This window comes from Apus apus, chromosome 1, assembly GCF_020740795.1.
Source record: "Apus apus isolate bApuApu2 chromosome 1, bApuApu2.pri.cur, whole genome shotgun sequence".
Classification (NCBI taxonomy): Eukaryota; Metazoa; Chordata; class Aves; order Apodiformes; family Apodidae; genus Apus; species Apus apus.
The window spans coordinates 139978625-139996905 of NC_067282.1; the positions used below are offsets into that span (position 1 = coordinate 139978625).

Sequence of the window (18281 nt, forward strand, 5' to 3'; positions counted from 1 at the left end):
AAGGACAAGTAGCCTAGGAGGAATACAGAGAAATTGTTGGAGCAGCCTAGATCAGGTTAGGAAAGCTAAAGCATTGATAGAATTAAATCCGGCCAGGGACATCAAAGGCAACAAGAAAAGCTTCTGTAGGTATGTTGGTGATGGTCATCTCCAGAAGCAAATGGGAGACCTGGTCACCTGGGATATGGAGAAGGCTAAGGTACTCAAGAACTTCTTTGCTTCATCTTCATTGGAAAGTGCTTAAGCCACATCACCCAAGCCACAGAAGGCAAAGGCAGGGACAGGGAGAATGAAGAATGACTCACAGTAGGAGAAGATCAGGTTCCAGACCATCTAAGGAACCTGAAAGTGCACAAGTCCGTGGGACTTGATGAGATGCATCCATGGCTCCTGAGAGAAGGAACTGGTGCACCTCCAGGGCTGGAGCACCTGTCCTGTGAAGACAGGCTGAGAGAGTTGGGGTTGTCAAGCCTGGAGAAGAGAAGGTACTGGGGATACCTTACTGCAGCCTTCCAGGGGGGGCTACAAGAAACATGGATAGGGACATTTTACAAGGGCATATAGTGATAGGACAAGGGCCAATGGCTTTAAAGTGGAAGAGGGTAGATTTGATCAGATATTAGGAAGGAATTATTTACTGTGAGGGTGGTGGGACACTAGAACAGGTTGCCCAAGGATGTTGTTGACGCCCCCTCCCTGGAAGTGTTCAAGGCCTGGCTGGCTAGATCTTTGAGTAACCTTATCTAGTGGGAGGTGTCCCTGCCCATGGCAGGGGGATTGAAACTGGATGATCTTTAGGGTCCGTTCCAACCCAAATGATTCTATGCTTACCATCTCCACAATGGTCAAAGGCTGACCTTCTCCAGGTCTCTCTGAACACGTACCACAGAGAGATGTCTCTCACATAGGGAGATGACAGAAAGAACTGCTGACTAGTTATTGCTTTCTAGAAATCCTCCAGACACCAAAACACCTCACATGTTGTTTCACAAAGCTGTTCAGAGGAAGCCCCCAAAAAGAACAGGGAAGGGATTTGCACTATTACACCTCCTCTGCAGGTAGCATGGGCAGGAAACAGCAGGGAATGTATTCTCAAAATCCATGGCTGCTACTTCCCATTCTTGTTTTACTAGTACAAATGAGGTCACTCTTGGCCAGGACACAACTGGTGCAAATGTTAAATAAGAAGGAGGAAAAGAGAAAGTTACTCATTATCTTGTAGCATCTGTATCTGTGGGCACCACCTCATCTGAAGAAGAAAGTGCACAAACAGCTATGATGAAATGCATTAGTTAAGGAGGGTGGCAAACCGAGCTTTGTCCTGCTAGCTGTGTGTGTCTTAAGAGGTGAAAGAGTGTTCACAGTAACAAGGAGCTGATGTCAGCTTCACCCACTCAAGCCCTCTCAATGAACACCATTTTTTTGCAAGCACATCCATCTCCTGGATCCCTTCTGTTCTGAAGGCTGGGGATTCAGGTAGTCACATCATAGTCTCCCCTGTCTTGAGCAAACTCTCAGCTGCTGCCTGCACTTTAAACAACATCCCAGGGAGAGGCCACTTAAATCCATTCACCTTGTAGCTCTGACACCAATGTTCCAACCTTGTCATCTCCCCAGCCTACTTTAGGATGTTTATTTGTGGGGCCCCTCTACAGGGACCTTGACATGAGCACTGGCATTCAGATCAGGAAAGCACGTGTGTGATGATTCAAGTGATCACCATCACTTCCCAGGCAGCATCTCTTGCTGACATGGAGCTGCCTTGCCATGCACAAATGGCAATTGGGTTCCCTTCACCTGAAAGGAAACCCAAGGCTATCTGCTGCAGACAGCCTCCTGTTATGTAGCAGTGCTTCTTAGCTGGGCCTTAACCTGAGCCTCAGTCAAATGGGCACCAACAAATAGTCAAAGGATTTTACAGGAGAGTAAAAGACACTTGAAAAATACCAATGGTCTTGACTACTTTTTCACATCTCCAACCTGATTAGCACTTGGCCTTTCACATGCTTAAGAAGACTGTGCTTGAGATGCCAAAGGGTGAGGAGAAACATTTCTTCCACCCATGGTGCAGATTTAGGAAGAAGGGATGGGTAAAATAGTTGTAAAATAGGCATCATCCAAAAGCAAAACTGAGTATGAACGAAAAGGCTCTGAACTCCACAGTGGCATGCAACACGTCTCTTACCTCATCTCCCATCTCACCTGGAAACCTCAGCTGAATGAAGAAACCTGCAGAGCCAGGGAACCTGGCAATTGAAAGCACCTCAGCCCAGGAGCCCATGCAGTGGGCAGGTCTCTCAGAATTCACCAAGCCAGCAGAAGAGACATTTATCAAAAAGCCTCCCTCTGCTTTGCTACAAACCCAGGAAAACTGGCAGATCACCCTGTAACTGCTTCATTCCAAAAAACATGGACTCCCTGACACATCTCATCACGACATTCCCAACCCGGAGAACAGTCGTAGGCAGAGTAGCATGACTCGAGATGGGACGCCATGTCTACACCCACCCGCAAAGGCCCTGAAGAACTGCTGCTGGGACAGCTTTCTGCCTGCATCAGAGAAAGAGCTTTGCTGCAGGAGAAGGGATTTGCAACAAGCTGCTTCTTGTCAGTGTAGCAAAACATGCTCATTATTTCCAAATGAGCGCAAAGCGTATGCCTGCCAAGCTCACCCCTGAAATGCCGGCTGCAAGGGACTATGGCAGCCATCCAGGAGAACAAGCGCAAAACCTGTTGCTGGCAAACACCCTGTGAACTGACAGCCATGTTTTGAACACTTCCTGGGGGTACGTGCCTGCTTTGCCCCTGCACACTGCAGCCTGTGGGTGAGCTGGGCTGGGTGCCCCGGGAGGCCTGCCAGGCTGCCCAGGGTGTGACGGGGACGTGACTCAGCTAAAACACAGAGGGGACTGAGGTAAGCATGTAGGGACCCAAGGATCTCTCATATTAGGAGAGGCTGGGAGAGCTGAGGCTCTTTAGCCTGGAGATGAGAATGTTCAGGGGGATCTTATCAACACACATAAATACCTGAAGGGAGGGTGCAAAGAGGACGAAGCCAGGCTCTTCTCAATAGTGCCCACTGACAGGAGGAGAGGCAGTGGACACAAAATGAAAGAGAGGAATCATAGAATTGTTTAGATTAGAAAAGACCTCTAAGATCATCAAGTCCAACCACTAACCTAAGTCTGACAAGTCCACTGCTAGACCATGTCCCTAAGCACTATACCTACCTGAAAGTCCTTCTGAACATTTTGAAAAACTTTTCTACTGTGAGGGGTGACTGAGCACTGGCACAGTTTGCCCACAGAGGTGTCTCCCTCCTTGGAGATACTAAAAAGCCATCTGAATACAGTTCTGGGCAACCTGTTCTAGGCAGCCCTGCTTGAACAGGGGAGCTGGACAGGATGACTTCTTGCAGTCCCTTCCAACCTCACCCTTCTGTGACTGTTCTGTCTCAATCTTTTCCCATACTGAATTCTGCAAAGATGCCCAGTAGGCTTTTAAACTCACAGAAAACAAACTTACAAACAAACAAAACAACCAGGTTTTATTAAAATATAAATGGCAATACTTGCCTTCCTGCTATTCATCATTTCACATTTTTAATTTCATTTTTGTTACAATTACTAAATTGCAATGGAGAGTCTTGTACCATATTTCACAATTATCTCTGACACCACTGACTCTTCATATCTTTCTTAAAAAAACCCCCAAACCTCAAAATCCACATAGTAAACAGATTTCCTGTTCCTTTCCCTTATTGCATGTGGCTACTCTCTTGTCGGCTCTGCAGAAGGAGACATTTGTGACAGGCTCCTTAGTGGTTAGTTCCAGAAAATAATGCACATTGCTTCCCTAAGGAACACTAACAGCAAGGCTGCCTCATGTTGGGGCTTTCTAAACAAGTATTTTAATCTGAACAAAACCAATCCAAATAAGAACTTGAAATCAGGCACCAGTAAACATCTAGTGAGGTTATAGTAATGCCTTGACAACAATGACCATGCTTAAAAAAGTTACGGACAAGTCACTTCCTGCATCTGCACACTCTGAATCATGAAACGGTTGCCAGGCTTTCCAACGAGTAAAATCACCATGACTCAGCTAAAACATTGAGGTGAATGGGCATCAGTCATCACTCATTCTGCACCCAGGAAAAAAAAAAAAAAGAAAAAAAAAAGAGTGCTTTTGAGCTCCCATAAATCATGTTTTACATGGTTATGAATTATGATATTTATCTTTCTCCATGCTGTTAAAGCAATCAGATAAAACAGAGAAGAGATGTCTAAACAGAAAACACATGACTGTGTCCTTTCAGACAATCTCCCACACCAGCCCATGCACAGCTCAGTTGCCAAAATCTCTCCCTGCTCCTCCCTGGCCCCTACAAAGTTCACTCCAAAATCATTAAGGCTTGGCCAGCTGCTGATCATACCTTGCTTTTCTCCAGAGGTGGTATCACTGCACTCCTCCCTCTAGATATCTTCTGGAAGCTCCTGGGCACCTCCCCGGTTGCACCCTGAAGCTGCTCCCAGAAGCCTCTAACAAACATGTTGAAGGGTTCAGCACCGATTATACCTCTCACATAGGGAGAAGGGTCCATGGTAGTAGTACCAAGGAGGCCATCCTTGGCTGGAACACAACTGGTCCAAATGTCACAAAAGCAGGATGTAGAGCGAGAATGACTCGTCTAGTTGTATCTTAACAGTATCCATATTTGTGGGCACAGTCTTATCTGAAGAAGAAAGTGCACAAATAGATATGAAGCACATTAGTTAAGGAAAGCAGCAAATTAAAACTTTGGCCTACTGGCTGTGGGTGGCTGATGAGGTGAAAAGTTCACAGCCACAAAAGTTGATGGCAGCTTCACCTACTTAACCCCTCTCAATGGAAACATGGCTTTAAGCTGCAACAGGTTAAGTGTAGACTGGGCATTAGGAAATTTTTTTCACAGAAAGAGTGGCTTAGACACTGGAATAGGCTGCCCGTGGAGGTGGTTGAGTCACCATCCCTGGATGTGTTTAAGGGTCATTTGGATGTGGTGTTGGTGGATATGGTTTAGGGGAGAACTTGGTAAAGTAGGGATGATGGTTGGAAATTGGTGATCCCAAGGGTCTTTTCCAACCTGAACAGTTCTATGATTCTATGATTCTATGTTTGTTGCAAGCATATCCATCTTCTGTTTTGAATGCCTGATATCAAGGCAGTTCTTAATTCCTTGTTTCTTCTCCTTCGTTTGTTTAACAGTCACATTATTCAGCAATTTTAATTTCCTCCCTTCATTGTGAACTGTATTTGATGCTCTTGGGAACATTAGCAAAGAGGGGGGATTTCTGTGGCTTTCCTCCCCAGTCCCACTTTTTTGAGGAGAGCTGACTATTGCTATAATTGGGCTAGTGACAGCGAGGAGATGGACAGGGGACCCTTAGAAGTCAATGAGCCCAATACAAGAATATTTGGCTGGACAAAACATTCCTTTTGCAAACTTTGACACCCTACTGATGCTGGCTGACATTTCAATTGAGCACAGGCAACCTTTGCCTTCACATGGACTGCTGCAAGAGGGGAGCACGATGGGAGCCCACCCCTCTGCACAGACAGGAGACAGAATCTATGTGAAGGCAAGACCATGTTCCCTTTTAAAGAATTCCTCTGCAAACAGCGGGTGAGCCTAATATTCTGTAGGATGAAAGACAGAAATTTCAGTCCGTTTATCACGACTTAGGAGTAACTGAGAAAATCAGCCTCAACAGCCTGGACACCAATTGCCCCATGCAGCGATTCTCCTGGCACCAGCCAGGCTCTCTCCACTACAGAAAAACACGTGTAAAAGTACCAAGCTCATCACCAAGGGATTTGCTTTCGGTTTGTTCAGTGCAAAACCAAAATCCTCTTAACATCAGGCTTCTGTAGCCAACCAAAATCTCAAAATGACGGGCATCTTGTGTCTCGTATCTAACGTAAGCCGGGCTGAGGCGGGAGGGGAGTGGAGATGGGGTGGCGGGGGGGGGGACACGGGGATGACGGGCGTGGACCGAGGCGGGGCTGCCCCACGCCTTAAAGGGCCGTCCCGCGGCTGTGGGCACAGCGAGAGGCTCGGAGGGACCGACACCTGTGTGCACCATGGCGAGCCCCTGCGTGGAGCTGAGCAACAAGATGAAGATTCCCTGCGTGGGACTGGGCACTTGGCAGGTAGCGGGGCGGGCAGGATGACCCTGGTTTGGCGGGCGCTGGCGAGATTAAAAGAAGCGGGGAGAGGGAATAAAATTTAAAAACCCCTAAACAATTAAAAACCCCAAACCCAGAAGAAGAACCGCGACCGAAAGCGGGTCTCCGGCGGGAAGGGAACCGCCAGCGAGCACCCCATCCCTGCGGGGGGGCGAGGGGGTCGGTCTCGCCGCCCGCCCTCAGGGCTGGACGCGATCGCGGCCGCTTGTGTAACCGGGCGGGCTGCCAGGAGCCAAGCGGGGCGGGGGGGAAGAGGGCGCGGGGAGCACCGAGCGGAGAGTAAAGGAGGAAATACGAATGATAAAATAGGGGATGAAGAAGGTGGAGGGAGGCAAAATAAAGCAGAGGGGAAGCAACAGAGGAAATCGAGAAAAGAGACAACAAATAGGTCCGTCCCGGCGCCGCCACAACTGGCTCCGTGGGGGGGGGGGGGGGCGGAAACGGCCAGACTGCCTGGGCAACGCTTAAAGCAAATAAGGGGAAATGATGCCGGGCACTGTGCTGCTGGAAATGGCAGATTCCAGATGTCTCACAGAAACCAACTCCTTTCTATTCTGTTCCCTTTCCCCACAAAAATGCTGTTGGTTCAGGAAGTTGGAACTGGTTAAATGCAGGTGACAAGGAAACTCCAGCAGCAGTGGAAAAGGGAGACTTTGCGGAGCTATCGCAGCAGCAGCGAGCACTGGTGGAAGGCCATGGAAGAGCTCATGGTTTGGTTGTGTTTGCTTTCAGGCTCCACCAGGAAAGGTAGAAGAAGTGGTGAAGTATGCCATTGGTGCAGGCTACCGTCACTTCGACTGTGCCTATTTCTACCAGAATGAAAATGAGATTGGGAATGCAGTCAAGCAGAAGATCAAGGAGGGGGCCGTGAAACGGGAAGACCTCTTCATTGTCACAAAGGTACAAGGATGCAGGATGATTGTGGCATTTAGAATCATAGAATGGCTAGAGTTGGAAGGGACCTTACAGATCATCTAGTTCCGACCCCCCTTGCATGGGCAGGGACACCTCCTGCTAGATCAGGTTGCTCAAGGCTCCATCCAGCCTGGCCTTGAAGACCTCCAGGGAGGGGGCTTTTCTCAAAGTGAAATCCTTGCTACATCTGTAAAGGAACCTATGAGCTTATTCCCTTTCTAACAATATTCATTTCATGGTTGTCTTGTGTGCTATGAGTTCCATCCTTTATTTGCAGTTTGGGCTGAGCTTTACTTAAGGAACCATTGACAGCTTTGGAAAGATAGCATGGTTGTTGCTGATCTAATAATTTCCTTACATCTATTAAGTCACTTAATTATACTGAAGGTTCATTTGCTTCCACCCTAGAAAGATCAGGAAAAAAAAGATATGTCTGAATACAGAGGTGCTGTGCTACTTACTAATTTGCAAGACATTCAAAAATGCTGCCATTTACAAAATGTAAGGCTGAAAGGGAATAGAAATTAAAGTATGAGACTTCAGTCTGAAGTATTTTCTGTGTACTCATCAAATCCACTTGTCTCAGCAAAACTCTTTACCAAAAAGTGAACACTTTAACTAAAAAACTTGAGTTCAGGTTTTCACCAACAAAACCAGAAAACATGCAGCATAACTAACCTTTTCCCTATACTCTCAGGTTTTTTTTTAAGCACAGGTTTTTTCTTGAATAGTACTTGCAAGTTCTTCTATTTAAATTATTTGAATTTTCATTTAAAAAGTGAAGTAAAACTGACAAAAGTTCCCCCTGTGGCTATTTAAAAGGGACAGAAGAGTAGCTATGAGCTGCTCAAGACTAAAAATTTACACTGAAAAAAAAAATTCCAACACTAGCAGCTTTGCTCTGTTAGATATACCTGGCAGAGTGCTATGTTTAGTTCTGAGAATCTCTGTTCATGAGTAGGAGTACTGATTGTCCACCTTCTCTACTGACTCCCTTACTTGTGGCATGTTTGTCCTACCTTACTACTAAAATACTGGCATCCATTGGCTTGGTATCCATTCTGTGTGCACTGGGTAGGGGGGAGGGAGTTTTCCTCCCAGACAACCAAGGGAGAAGCTTCTGTCCCCTGGTCTGGACTGTGGAAGCTGTAGAGTAATGATTGGGCTTGGTTTCTTCCCGCAGTTGTGGAACACATTTCACGAGAAGTCCCTGGTTAAGGTAGCGTGCAAGAAGAGCCTTGATGCACTGCAACTGGACTACCTTGACCTCTACCTGATGCACTTCCCTATGGGATTCAAGGTAGTCCTGCTCCACATATTCTTCTTACCTAGCAAGAAAGATTCACTCATCTGTGCTATGACTATCTTCACTAGGCAGCTGGGGTATGCTCTGGTTCATTTGGCACTTCCCTGAACCCAGTGGTAGCAAGCATTGTTTTAGCACATGGGTTTGGCTTTCTTGTTGAACCAAGACAATCATAGGTACGACCACTGCTAATGCACCCCCTAGTTTTTCAGGGAAACTAGGACCAAGAGATGATGGCACTGTTTGGGATTGTGGCCTTCTGCTGGGCTAGACCAGTGTAAACATCTCAGGTTTTGGAGATGTTGGCTTGATCTGGAGTAACCAGCAATGAAAAATGAAGCACGGTACAGAATGAACATGCTTTTTTTTTTTTTTCCCCAGTCTACACTTGTGTAAAATAAATTAAAACTCTAGGAAAAAAAAATGTAGGGTGGTGTCTGTTCTCTTCATGCTCCATCTCCCTAAGTTACATAATTGCTATTAATCCCCACTCCCTGTATGCTGGAATTGATTTGTAGAAAAATGGCCCTCATCCAAAAGAGGGTAATGATGAACATGCATAATGTTTAGTTATGTGTTATGTTTAAATAACCTGATAACTAGCTGCCTATAATTTGAGTCTGAAGTGCTAGAAAACACTTAGAAATTAAACTTAAAAAAATCTATATATTATCTGCCTTGAAAAAACAGGCTGGTGAAGAACTGCATCCTCTGGATGACAAGGGTATGAGTATCCCCAGTGACACCAATTTTCTGGACACATGGGAGGTAAGTTAATGTTTGCTTTTTAAAGCAGATGTCAGCATTAAAGATGGAGCAGAGATGTGCACATACCATGAAATTAAGGGATAATTAACCTCTTTGGTTTCAGAGGATAAGTCACACAAAACTGCAGTTTATTATGAGGATGAGAACAGCTGCTGCTACCCCTTGTTTTGAGGAACAAGAGAAGGATGTCTTCCATAAGACTAAAGAGTAGGAAAACTGTTAGCACTATAGGTGCTGTCACTCAAGCAATATTTGAATAGGCACACTGGTAGAACTGGAACGTAGATTAATCTGGGTGTGGCTGTTAGTTTTCTGGGTGTTTCATGTAGGTAGGGAATTCCCATGCTTTTCAGTGTTGGGCATCAGAATCTTAGGCTGTCCTTCAATCCTCCTTTTCTTGTGGACTGAGAGGATTCAGGGTCTGCTCCTCTGCTATATGCAACTCTGTGATGTTGGAACTCTGGGAATCAACAGTTTTCTCTATAAAAATAGATTACGGTTGCAAGAAAGTATTTTGAGGTAACTGAATCTAAGCTAACATCTTACTTGCTGTGTTCTGCCAATTCCTAGGTAGTGTACTGGCATAGGAGGAGGAAAGGGGGGGGGGTCTCCCTTGCTTTTTTTACTCCAATATAATGACCCACAAAGAAGCCAAGGCAAATTACTTTGCTTCCTATTACAGAAGGATTATCGTACATAAAGCATCCAGGTGCAAAGGTTAGGTTTTTTCTAAAATTTAAGATAGTATTAGTTAATCTAGGGTGGGTTGTTTGTTGGTTTGTCACTAGCTTTAGGCAAATAAAATAGTGTAGTTGACAGTAATACCACCTCATAAATACATGTTGGTTGTCCTCACTAATTAGGCCATGGAAGAGCTGGTGGACTGTGGTCTGGTAAAAGCTATTGGTGTATCCAACTTTAACCATGAGCAGATTGAAAGAATCTTGAACAAGCCAGGACTAAAATACAAGCCAGTAATGAACCAGGTAAGATTCTTATTTCCACTGATGTTGACTAACCTTAGAATATTTCTGGTTGTCTGCAGGTCCCTTCAAGTCAGTATTGCCTGCAATATGCAAGGCTTTGTTATGGTGTCAGTATGGATGGGTTTTAGCCTACAGGGATCTCAACAGAAAGCTTCTTTGTAAACTTGTATGTATATAACACAGTGGAGATTTGAGAGCAATACCATACAAAACAATATGGATTATTCATATCACAGTAATATGAAACAGATGAGATTATTTCATTTTTAGACAGTGAAAAAAGGTGAAAATATCCACTATCTTGCATAAAACCTTGCAAGTTTTTTATACATGTCCTCTTTAACACTCCCAGTGTCACAGCCCAAGTTGCCACAGGTCGATTTCTACCAGCCCTGGGATAACTGGCAGAATTCCCACTGCGAGCTACTGTACAGGCATAGGAATGTACAGGAATGTTCTAACTCACTCACTGGACTTTATTTATCTTTCAACATTAAATAAACCATTTCACTAAACTTCATTATAAAAAGGAGGTTTGAAGTATACAATTACATACAAATTTCTTACCATGTACCTCATGAATTAAATCAGAGGCCAGCAGGGGCATCAGGACCTTCTGACTTCCTTTCATATGCAACTTTTTTGCACTCAGCTGAGGGTTATCAATGCCCATCTCTGCTGGTTTGGAAGTATCCAGGGAAATCCTCAAAGTGGGTCTCATGCAGGCATGGTGCTGCCTGTGCTGCTGTGCCAGTCTTAGGGCTAGGGTGTGCACTGGCCAGGCTTAGCACAAGGGGACTCTGGACTTGGAATTATTTTATTGAAGGTTATAAAGTTCTGGTAGAGATCATGTTAAAAGCCACACCAACTTGAACACTTTAAGTAACTTTGGGCTTTGACTCTAGTTTGCTTCTCCATCGGTGTGTCTGTGCCACATGCTGTAGTTACAGTAGTTGCCTAGTCTAGATCAGGTCTAAATAAACTACTTTACATAGATTTCATGTCACCATGCCTGGTAGCAAAGCTAAGTGTTTAGAAGTGGCTGAGTATGTGCATGGTGCCATGTTACGCAGTGCAGACTTAGCCCAGTCGTCACACCTTCATGGCTTGTGGCAAGTTGAGCAGCATCCCCATGCAGGCTCCTTGTTTCCTGTTAAAGAACACCTTGTCTGAATGGCTGGTTGCAACATAAGCAGAGCTAACCTAAGGAATCTCATCTCCCCAGGCTTCTTCAAGAGTCAGGGACACTCCCTGAGAAAAAGTTGGGTGACTAAGGGCAGAAAATAACTGTCAGGTATTTTGAGCTGCCCCTCTGAAGATGCAGTCCTGCTCTGCAGAATCCAGGAAGGCTTGTATCTCAGATTGTCAATACAGATAGCACTTTCACTCTTCTCATCTATTTCTAACTATGTAATATGAAGCATGAGTAAACCTTATTCTCTGTTCCAGGCCTCCAGATATTGCTGTGACATTTTAATATATATTTATTTATTTTTTTAAGACAGATTATAGTCATTATCCAGATCACCGTAATTATATTGGGAGTCTTTTTTTCACATTTGCTGTGACCCAAGAGAAGTTGTTAGTTATGTTCTGGAGCTCAGTGCAGTCAGTCTCTGTGTCACCCACCATGTTTCTATGCTTGCAGGTTGAATGCCATCCATACCTCACCCAGGAAAAGTTGATCAACTACTGTAAGTCCAAAGGGATTGCTGTGACTGCATATAGCCCCCTTGGCTCTCCTAACCGCCCATGGTAAGATTGCTTTGCAGCCTTTGTCTGTACAAAACAATGAATTTGCAACTTGGATCTTTGAGGCAAATGATGTTAATAATGCAGGTATAATTAGAAAAGTGCTGTTGCTTTGTTGCAGATTATTTCATAGAAAATGTCAGGCTTCCTGCATGGAAGGTAATCCCTTTCTACCATCAGTATCTTGGCTTTTGTTTTCAATAGGGCCAAGCCAGGAGACCCTACACTGATGGACGATCCCAAGATAAAAGAGATTGCAGCCAGACACCATAAAACCCCTGCCCAGGTAAGTGGGGTTGTCAGGGCAAACTATTCCTTCTCCTGAGATATTTTTACAAGCTGGTGGCCAGTCTTAGTAGATGGTGCACTCTGTAAAGAGACATTATCATGGGGTTGAACTACACTTGACTGTTCATATTGCCCAAGTTCTTACCAGTATTTATACAAATTATCAGATCTTTTGTAAGAGATCTTGAGCACTGAGCTTTGTGGTGGCTGATCAGCAGTAGTATGTGCTTATCTTGGGTGTCCTTCCTAGGGAGATTTCTTCTGCTTCCAGAGAAAACTGCTTGCTCCCTGAGGACCTCTTTCCTCTGAGATTTACTTACAAATTGATCCAACTTGTTATTCCTTTCTCCAGCTAAGTTAGCCAAGTTACTCTTCAGACAAGCCCTGTAGTTTGCAGAGCTGTGTCATTGCTCCATTTGCTCCCTGTTTACAAAGAATTATTCAAGATGAACATTTTTCTGTATTAGTTGCTAGTCACACAAATGAGTTCTTGCACAGAGTGTGCAGTAAGTGCACTTCAAACAAATCCACACGCTCACAGGCAATCAACCATAGTCATATTCTAAGACAGGCACAACAGAACCAAAAATTACATGCAACAGTTCCCTTTTGAGGGGTGGAAACTTAAAATCTGTGTTTTTCCTTCCAAGGAAAAGCTTAGGCTAGGTGAGGTACTTACCTGTGAGCTCAAAATAATCTGCACTATTATGCTTGTTTGGTCTGAACACCCATAAAACACAAGCCAGAAGCAGTGTCATTTTTCTCCCCACCTCCTACCACAAATAAAAACAAAACAAATCCTGGAGAAGCCAGGATGTAGAAACAACATAGGCCAGGTGCAATTACAGTTTGCCCATAGATTACAAGCAAATGCTGGCATATCAAGCTTCTGTATGCAAACTGAACTGAATCTGAACCAAATCTTCCCAAGAGTGATTATGGTTGTAGAAAGAGAAATTGGTTTGTGAATGAAAAAAAAACAAAACACAAAATGCATTTGAACAGATTTCTTGGCCCCTGTGTTCATGCTCATCCTCACCCTTTCCTAGGTTCTGATCCGGTTTCTCGTCCAAAGAGATGTGATTGTCATTCCCAAGTCTGACAAACCACAGCGGGTTGAGGAGAACATCAAGGTAAAATTTCCACTGGGACAACTGACACCTTTTTACACAGGATAGTCACCCACACCCGTGTCTCCTTGTTTCCAAGCAACACCTAAGACACATTGGGAGGGGAGTGCAGAAATGTAAAGATTTGGGCTCAGCACTACCTAACCATCTGCAGCTGTTCTCTGGCGAAAAGCATTTTGTTCTTGCCAGGAGAGAAACGTGTTACACCAGGAAGCTTAGTGATATTTAGTGAGCCATTCTTCAGGGTGTAAAGGAACAAACTGTAAACACCAGATCCATTATGGTTTATGTCTTACTTTGAGGCTGTGGTTTCCCTTGGCAGAGAGGTTCAGTTGGACATTTGCTTATAAGGCATCTTAGATATTATCTCTGTGTTATGTTCAATTTGTGCTGCTACATATTGGACTGATGTCTCCTGTAAGAGCCACCAGCAAGAATTCTTAGATGACTCTTTTTTTTTTTCTTTTTTTTTCTTCCCTGCTAGGTATTTGACTTTGAACTGTCTAAAAAGGAGATGGATGTCATCCTCAGCTTCAACAGGAACTGGAGGGCAGTTCCAGTGCTCCAGTATGTTTCTTGTTATCCTTATTATCCACTAGGTCTATCTCTAGCTGTATTTTCATCCTCTGTATCTTGAAAACATTCATAACAAAAACCAGGGAGAGCTCATATCATAAACCCTAGACCCCAGGTAATGAGACATGTCCTGGAACTGATGTCAGGAGGGACATTCATTCAGGGCACTCTCTTCAGCATCTTGGTGTAGCATGTGCTTGTTCACAAGCCTGTCTTCAAATTAATGACCTCAGCAAAACTTGAGTATGTTGGCAATGGGGGAGGGAGACTGCAGTAAAGTATGCTGCTGAAGATACTTTCTACAATACTTCAATAACCAGTTATTTCTCTTTTCAGAGCTGTCAATCACAAGGACTATCCATTCAAAGCGGAGTATTAATGCCCGTGGTTTCCGAGAGACCTCTGTTTAACTCCTTCCAGAGTAGAGGATGTATGCAGCTTAGTACTGATGACTTCTTCTGCGCTTGACAATCATTAGCAGCAGTTACTTGGCCTTCTTTTTCAGCAGACCACTAGCTGGTATAAAAATGCATCAGTAGGGATGGGTCTTTTGTTATGATGGTAAAAAGAAATCTGGTTTTGATTAGCAGTCAAAAGACAATGTCTTTTCATTTCCTTTTTTCCTTGTCTTCCTTAATTAGAGACATGTTCAACAAAAAAACTTTGGTTACTTACTAAGTTTTTTTTGTATGTTCTTTCCAGTGCAGTCAGTGCTACTGGCTCATGACTTGCTCTCAAGGAATGCTGTCTTTAATTACTTTGCTTTTTTACATAGCTGTGATTTTTATCATATGACTCCCTAATGCTTTATTTTATATGAATAAAGTTTGAATAACAACAAAACTTTATCAGTGTTGTGCTTAAATTGTTTCATAGGGTTAGTTATAAAAAATGGCTGAAGTCTGTTTTTTAAAATTATAATACAGATAGAAAAGAGCTTTTATAATTGCTGAACAAGGACAATGCATAGACTACTAGTGGCCTACATATCAAATGGGATCATGCTCTAGGTAGAACCTAGTGAGCTTCAGGAAAACATGATCAGAAGATAAGGTGACAATCTGGTATCATCTGAAAAACTATCACCTCATAATAATATCAAAACACAAAAAAACCTTGCAGTTCTGCTGCCTCAAACGCTGGGATTTGTCTTCGGTGAATTCTGCCAGGAGGTGATGCCAGCTGCACCACTGCATAGTATTTCCTAGAAGTAAACCTGATTGTGGCCAGCACGCTTCCATGTTCTCAGAAAAGGCAATAACTAGAAGCAAAAGAAACTTACCTACATCAACAAGGAAAAGCAGCACTTCAGCACAGATTGCAGAGAAATGTAGCAATGTAGTTGGTCAGTACAAGGTAGGAGAACAGACGTGCTTGCAAGCGTACAAGCTCCTTTCAGGTTAAATTAGGCAATACATGATTATTTCTTGCCCAGTAGCTGTGAAAGCTGTGCTTGCTGCAGCTTTCCCGGTGCTTCCTGTGGAGCTGGCAGCAGCCTCTGTGAGCCTCTTTCAGATGACCATGACCTGGTTAGAGCAGTGTGTTAAGTGCTGTGCTGCCTTCAGAGAAAAAATGAAGGGGGTAGGAGGACAACAGGAAAGTCAGCAGCTCCCCAGCCTTGGTCTCCTTAATCATCCAAGCCTGGAAGCACATCCCTCTGAGGTAGACAGAAGAAATAGGATTCACAGCTCCTGTCTTCTACCAGTAGGCATGACAATTAAGATTATTTTTATTTTCCTTAAGAATATGTAGGTTAAAGCTGCTGATTTTATGACTTGGCTGTCTGGGGTAGGGTAGAACATCACAAGAGACATCTTTTGAGGTTCTTTGCAATAACACATTATTTTAAATGCCCTTAGCACAAATACTATCCCAGTTACACCAAGTGGCTCATTCCTGCTCATTAACAAACAGTGGGCTGCTGATGGAAATATTCCATTTATTGTGGATGCAGTTTCAGAATACATTGTTTGAACAAATCATTTTTATTGCAGCTATCGGATGTATTTGAAAGACTTAAAAGAGTGTTTACAAAACCCCCAAACAAAAAACATGACAACTCACAGACAATGTCAGGCACAGTTTCACCCCCTACAGATAAGTAGGTGCATCTCTGTATGTAAACAAGATGTTTCAGCCAAGCAGGGGAGCTCATCTTTGGGTTGAAATATAATGTTATTCTTCTTTAGGAAAAAATCAGATGCTGTAAGAGATGGGAGTGATGAAAAGGGAGATCCTGGTATTTCTGATGCACAACAAAGCCATTAACAATGTGCTCAGGGGCTACTTCAGTTGCTCAGTTTATGCCACCCACACACTGTAGGATGTAAATGCTAAACTGTGTGGCATGTAAATGCAAACCAAGCTGACGTCTTATAGCCGTGTGTTTACTATATACAAATGAAAACATCTGTAAATAAGATATTTAGGAGAGAGAGTTAAAAAGAAGCACTATAAAGATAGAGGTTTACTTCATTTTAGGTGGACTTAGTGTACGGCACTGATGGATGGCAAGATTTAGTGTGCAGTCATTTGAAACAAGCTCCAACTGTGTTTAGGCTTTTTTTCTTTTTAATTATGGTAGTTTTATATAAATTAAACTACAATGTTTTATACAAGTGACCTATTTTTGACCCTCTATACCCTTACTTTTTCCTCTTTTAAAAACTATACTTTCTTTTAATTACCCATTACTGGGCAACTGACATTTAAAAAATTTTAATACTTATCTCACCATACCTCTAATGGCAATTATGAAATCTTACTATAGAAAAGTGTGTGATTTTGTCTTTATTTTTTTAAGCTGTGATACTGGCTAATTATGTATGTTTATTACTAAATATAATACTCTAGCATTTATTAAAGCGTTCTACCATTAGTAGTGCCTTTAGGCTAAACTTTGTAAAGCTATGTGTGTATATAGTCTAAATTGCATTCAATTACTAGTTACTAACAACAAAAAGAAGTATCAGTACCGCTGTCAGCTAACATAATAATCCAAATTTAGGTATTAACTTAAACTAGAATGGAAAATTTGATACTTTAAAAAAGTATAAAACAAAAAATTAAAACAAGTTATTGATGCAGTATTTTTCATGACATGGGCAACTTACAGAAAATATTACATTGTCAACTAAAGATATTTCTTCCATGCCTTAGTCTAAAGTGCAGAAAGAAAGACTTATGTATTACAAAAGTAACCACTGTTTTTATAGGTTTACTGCACACCTTTCTTAAGCAACTTCACTTTACATGCATTTTGGGTTGACCTCTTCAATGCCAGTTGAAATCACTGTTCAGATACATAGTTATGACTATCAGTAGGAGAGTCTATATATTTCACAGCATGGGTTTCTTTAGGAATAAAGGCTCTTGTGCAAAGGCAGTACTATTATGATGAATGTCTAGACTGATTATTAAATACAGTGCTAATATACATGGTTTTAACTGGAATAATGCAAAAAGACATTTTGGTAAATAAACATAAATATAAAAAGAACAATTTAGCACTTTTTCCTTTTTTTTTTTTCTTTTTTTTTTCTTTGTTTCCCAACTGATTTGTCCAGCGTCTTTAGTGGCCTTCTATGGTTCTTTCTCAAATTGTCTCAAACCTGCTGAGAAAGACGAGAATTAAAGATGGCTTGAAATAACCCAAGTAGATCTCTAAACCAGAGAAGGCAGGGCTCTAGATTAACACACAGCAGGTAAGAAGGCAGGACAAAAGCTGGCTGCAGCCGTGCTCTTGTCCCGGGACTGCTCAGAGGCGGTGCCCAAGAGGACAAGCAGAATTTCACCCTTCTCGCCTCTGACAGCCCCAGGAAGCACCTCAGGGAGAGCTCAGGAGCTTCCCACCCAGAAACGTGGGGGTTGCTGCACCCAGCCCTCTCCCCAGCCGCTCCTGGGTGGCTGCCACGCCAAGGCAAGGCAGGCTGTGCTGCGGTGCTCGGTGCATGCACTCCTGAGAGCCCCGGGCTGCAACCCCTCTGAGGAAGCCCCTCGTCTCCCTCAGCCTCAGAGCAGGGGCTTGGCAGCACCCCAAACCCTCCGCGGGGGCTGCTCCTGTAGGCAACGTGTGACCCCTGGTGCCTTCCATGGGAGCAGAGCAGCACTTAACGCTGAGTGGGCCTGAAAACCCCCTCTCGGTTTGACGTAGGGTCAGAGGAGGAGGAAGACGATTGTGTTCTGCGTTACTCTAAACTCATAAGAGACGTTCACGGGGCATTGCCATAGTTCTGGCTTCACATGTGTACATGAAGAAAAACATATGCACGTATTAATCTGTGGAAACCCAAAAGTTTCTTGATATTTGTAATTTTATTTCTAGTGAAGAGT

At 43.4% G+C, this 18281-nt stretch overlaps 2 protein-coding genes across 12 annotated transcripts in view; one reads left to right on the forward strand and one right to left on the reverse strand.

The window, feature by feature from the left end:
- Positions 1–5930: 5930 nt before the first annotated feature.
- Positions 5931–14792, forward strand: LOC127382226 (aldo-keto reductase family 1 member B10-like). 3 transcript variants are annotated; one of them, XM_051613551.1, is made up of 10 exons: positions 5931–5960; positions 6961–7128; positions 8327–8443; positions 9140–9217; positions 10081–10203; positions 11852–11958; positions 12160–12241; positions 13293–13376; positions 13858–13940; positions 14286–14792. In XM_051613551.1, exons 1-10 carry the CDS (start codon positions 5931–5933, stop codon positions 14326–14328), a joined length of 915 nt encoding a protein of 304 aa, XP_051469511.1. In that variant the 3' UTR covers positions 14329–14792. The 3 variants fall into 3 exon arrangements, with proteins under 3 accessions (XP_051469511.1, XP_051469529.1, XP_051469520.1); XM_051613569.1 differs by lacking the exon at positions 5931–5960 and adding an exon at positions 6065–6192; XM_051613560.1 differs by lacking the exon at positions 5931–5960 and adding an exon at positions 6598–6616.
- Positions 14793–15868: 1076 nt separating this feature from the next.
- Positions 15869–18281, reverse strand: part of CALD1 (caldesmon 1) — a 252893-nt gene continuing 250480 nt past the window's right edge. For 7 of the 9 annotated variants that reach the window (XM_051613482.1, XM_051613490.1, XM_051613518.1 and 4 more), the window contains one exon: positions 15869–17563. In XM_051613482.1, coding sequence (XP_051469442.1) covers positions 17532–17563 — 32 coding nt within the window. In that variant the 3' untranslated portion in view covers positions 15869–17531. The remainder of the gene's footprint in view (positions 17564–18281) is intronic. The other 2 variants (XM_051613497.1, XM_051613539.1) reach the window with 1 other exon arrangement.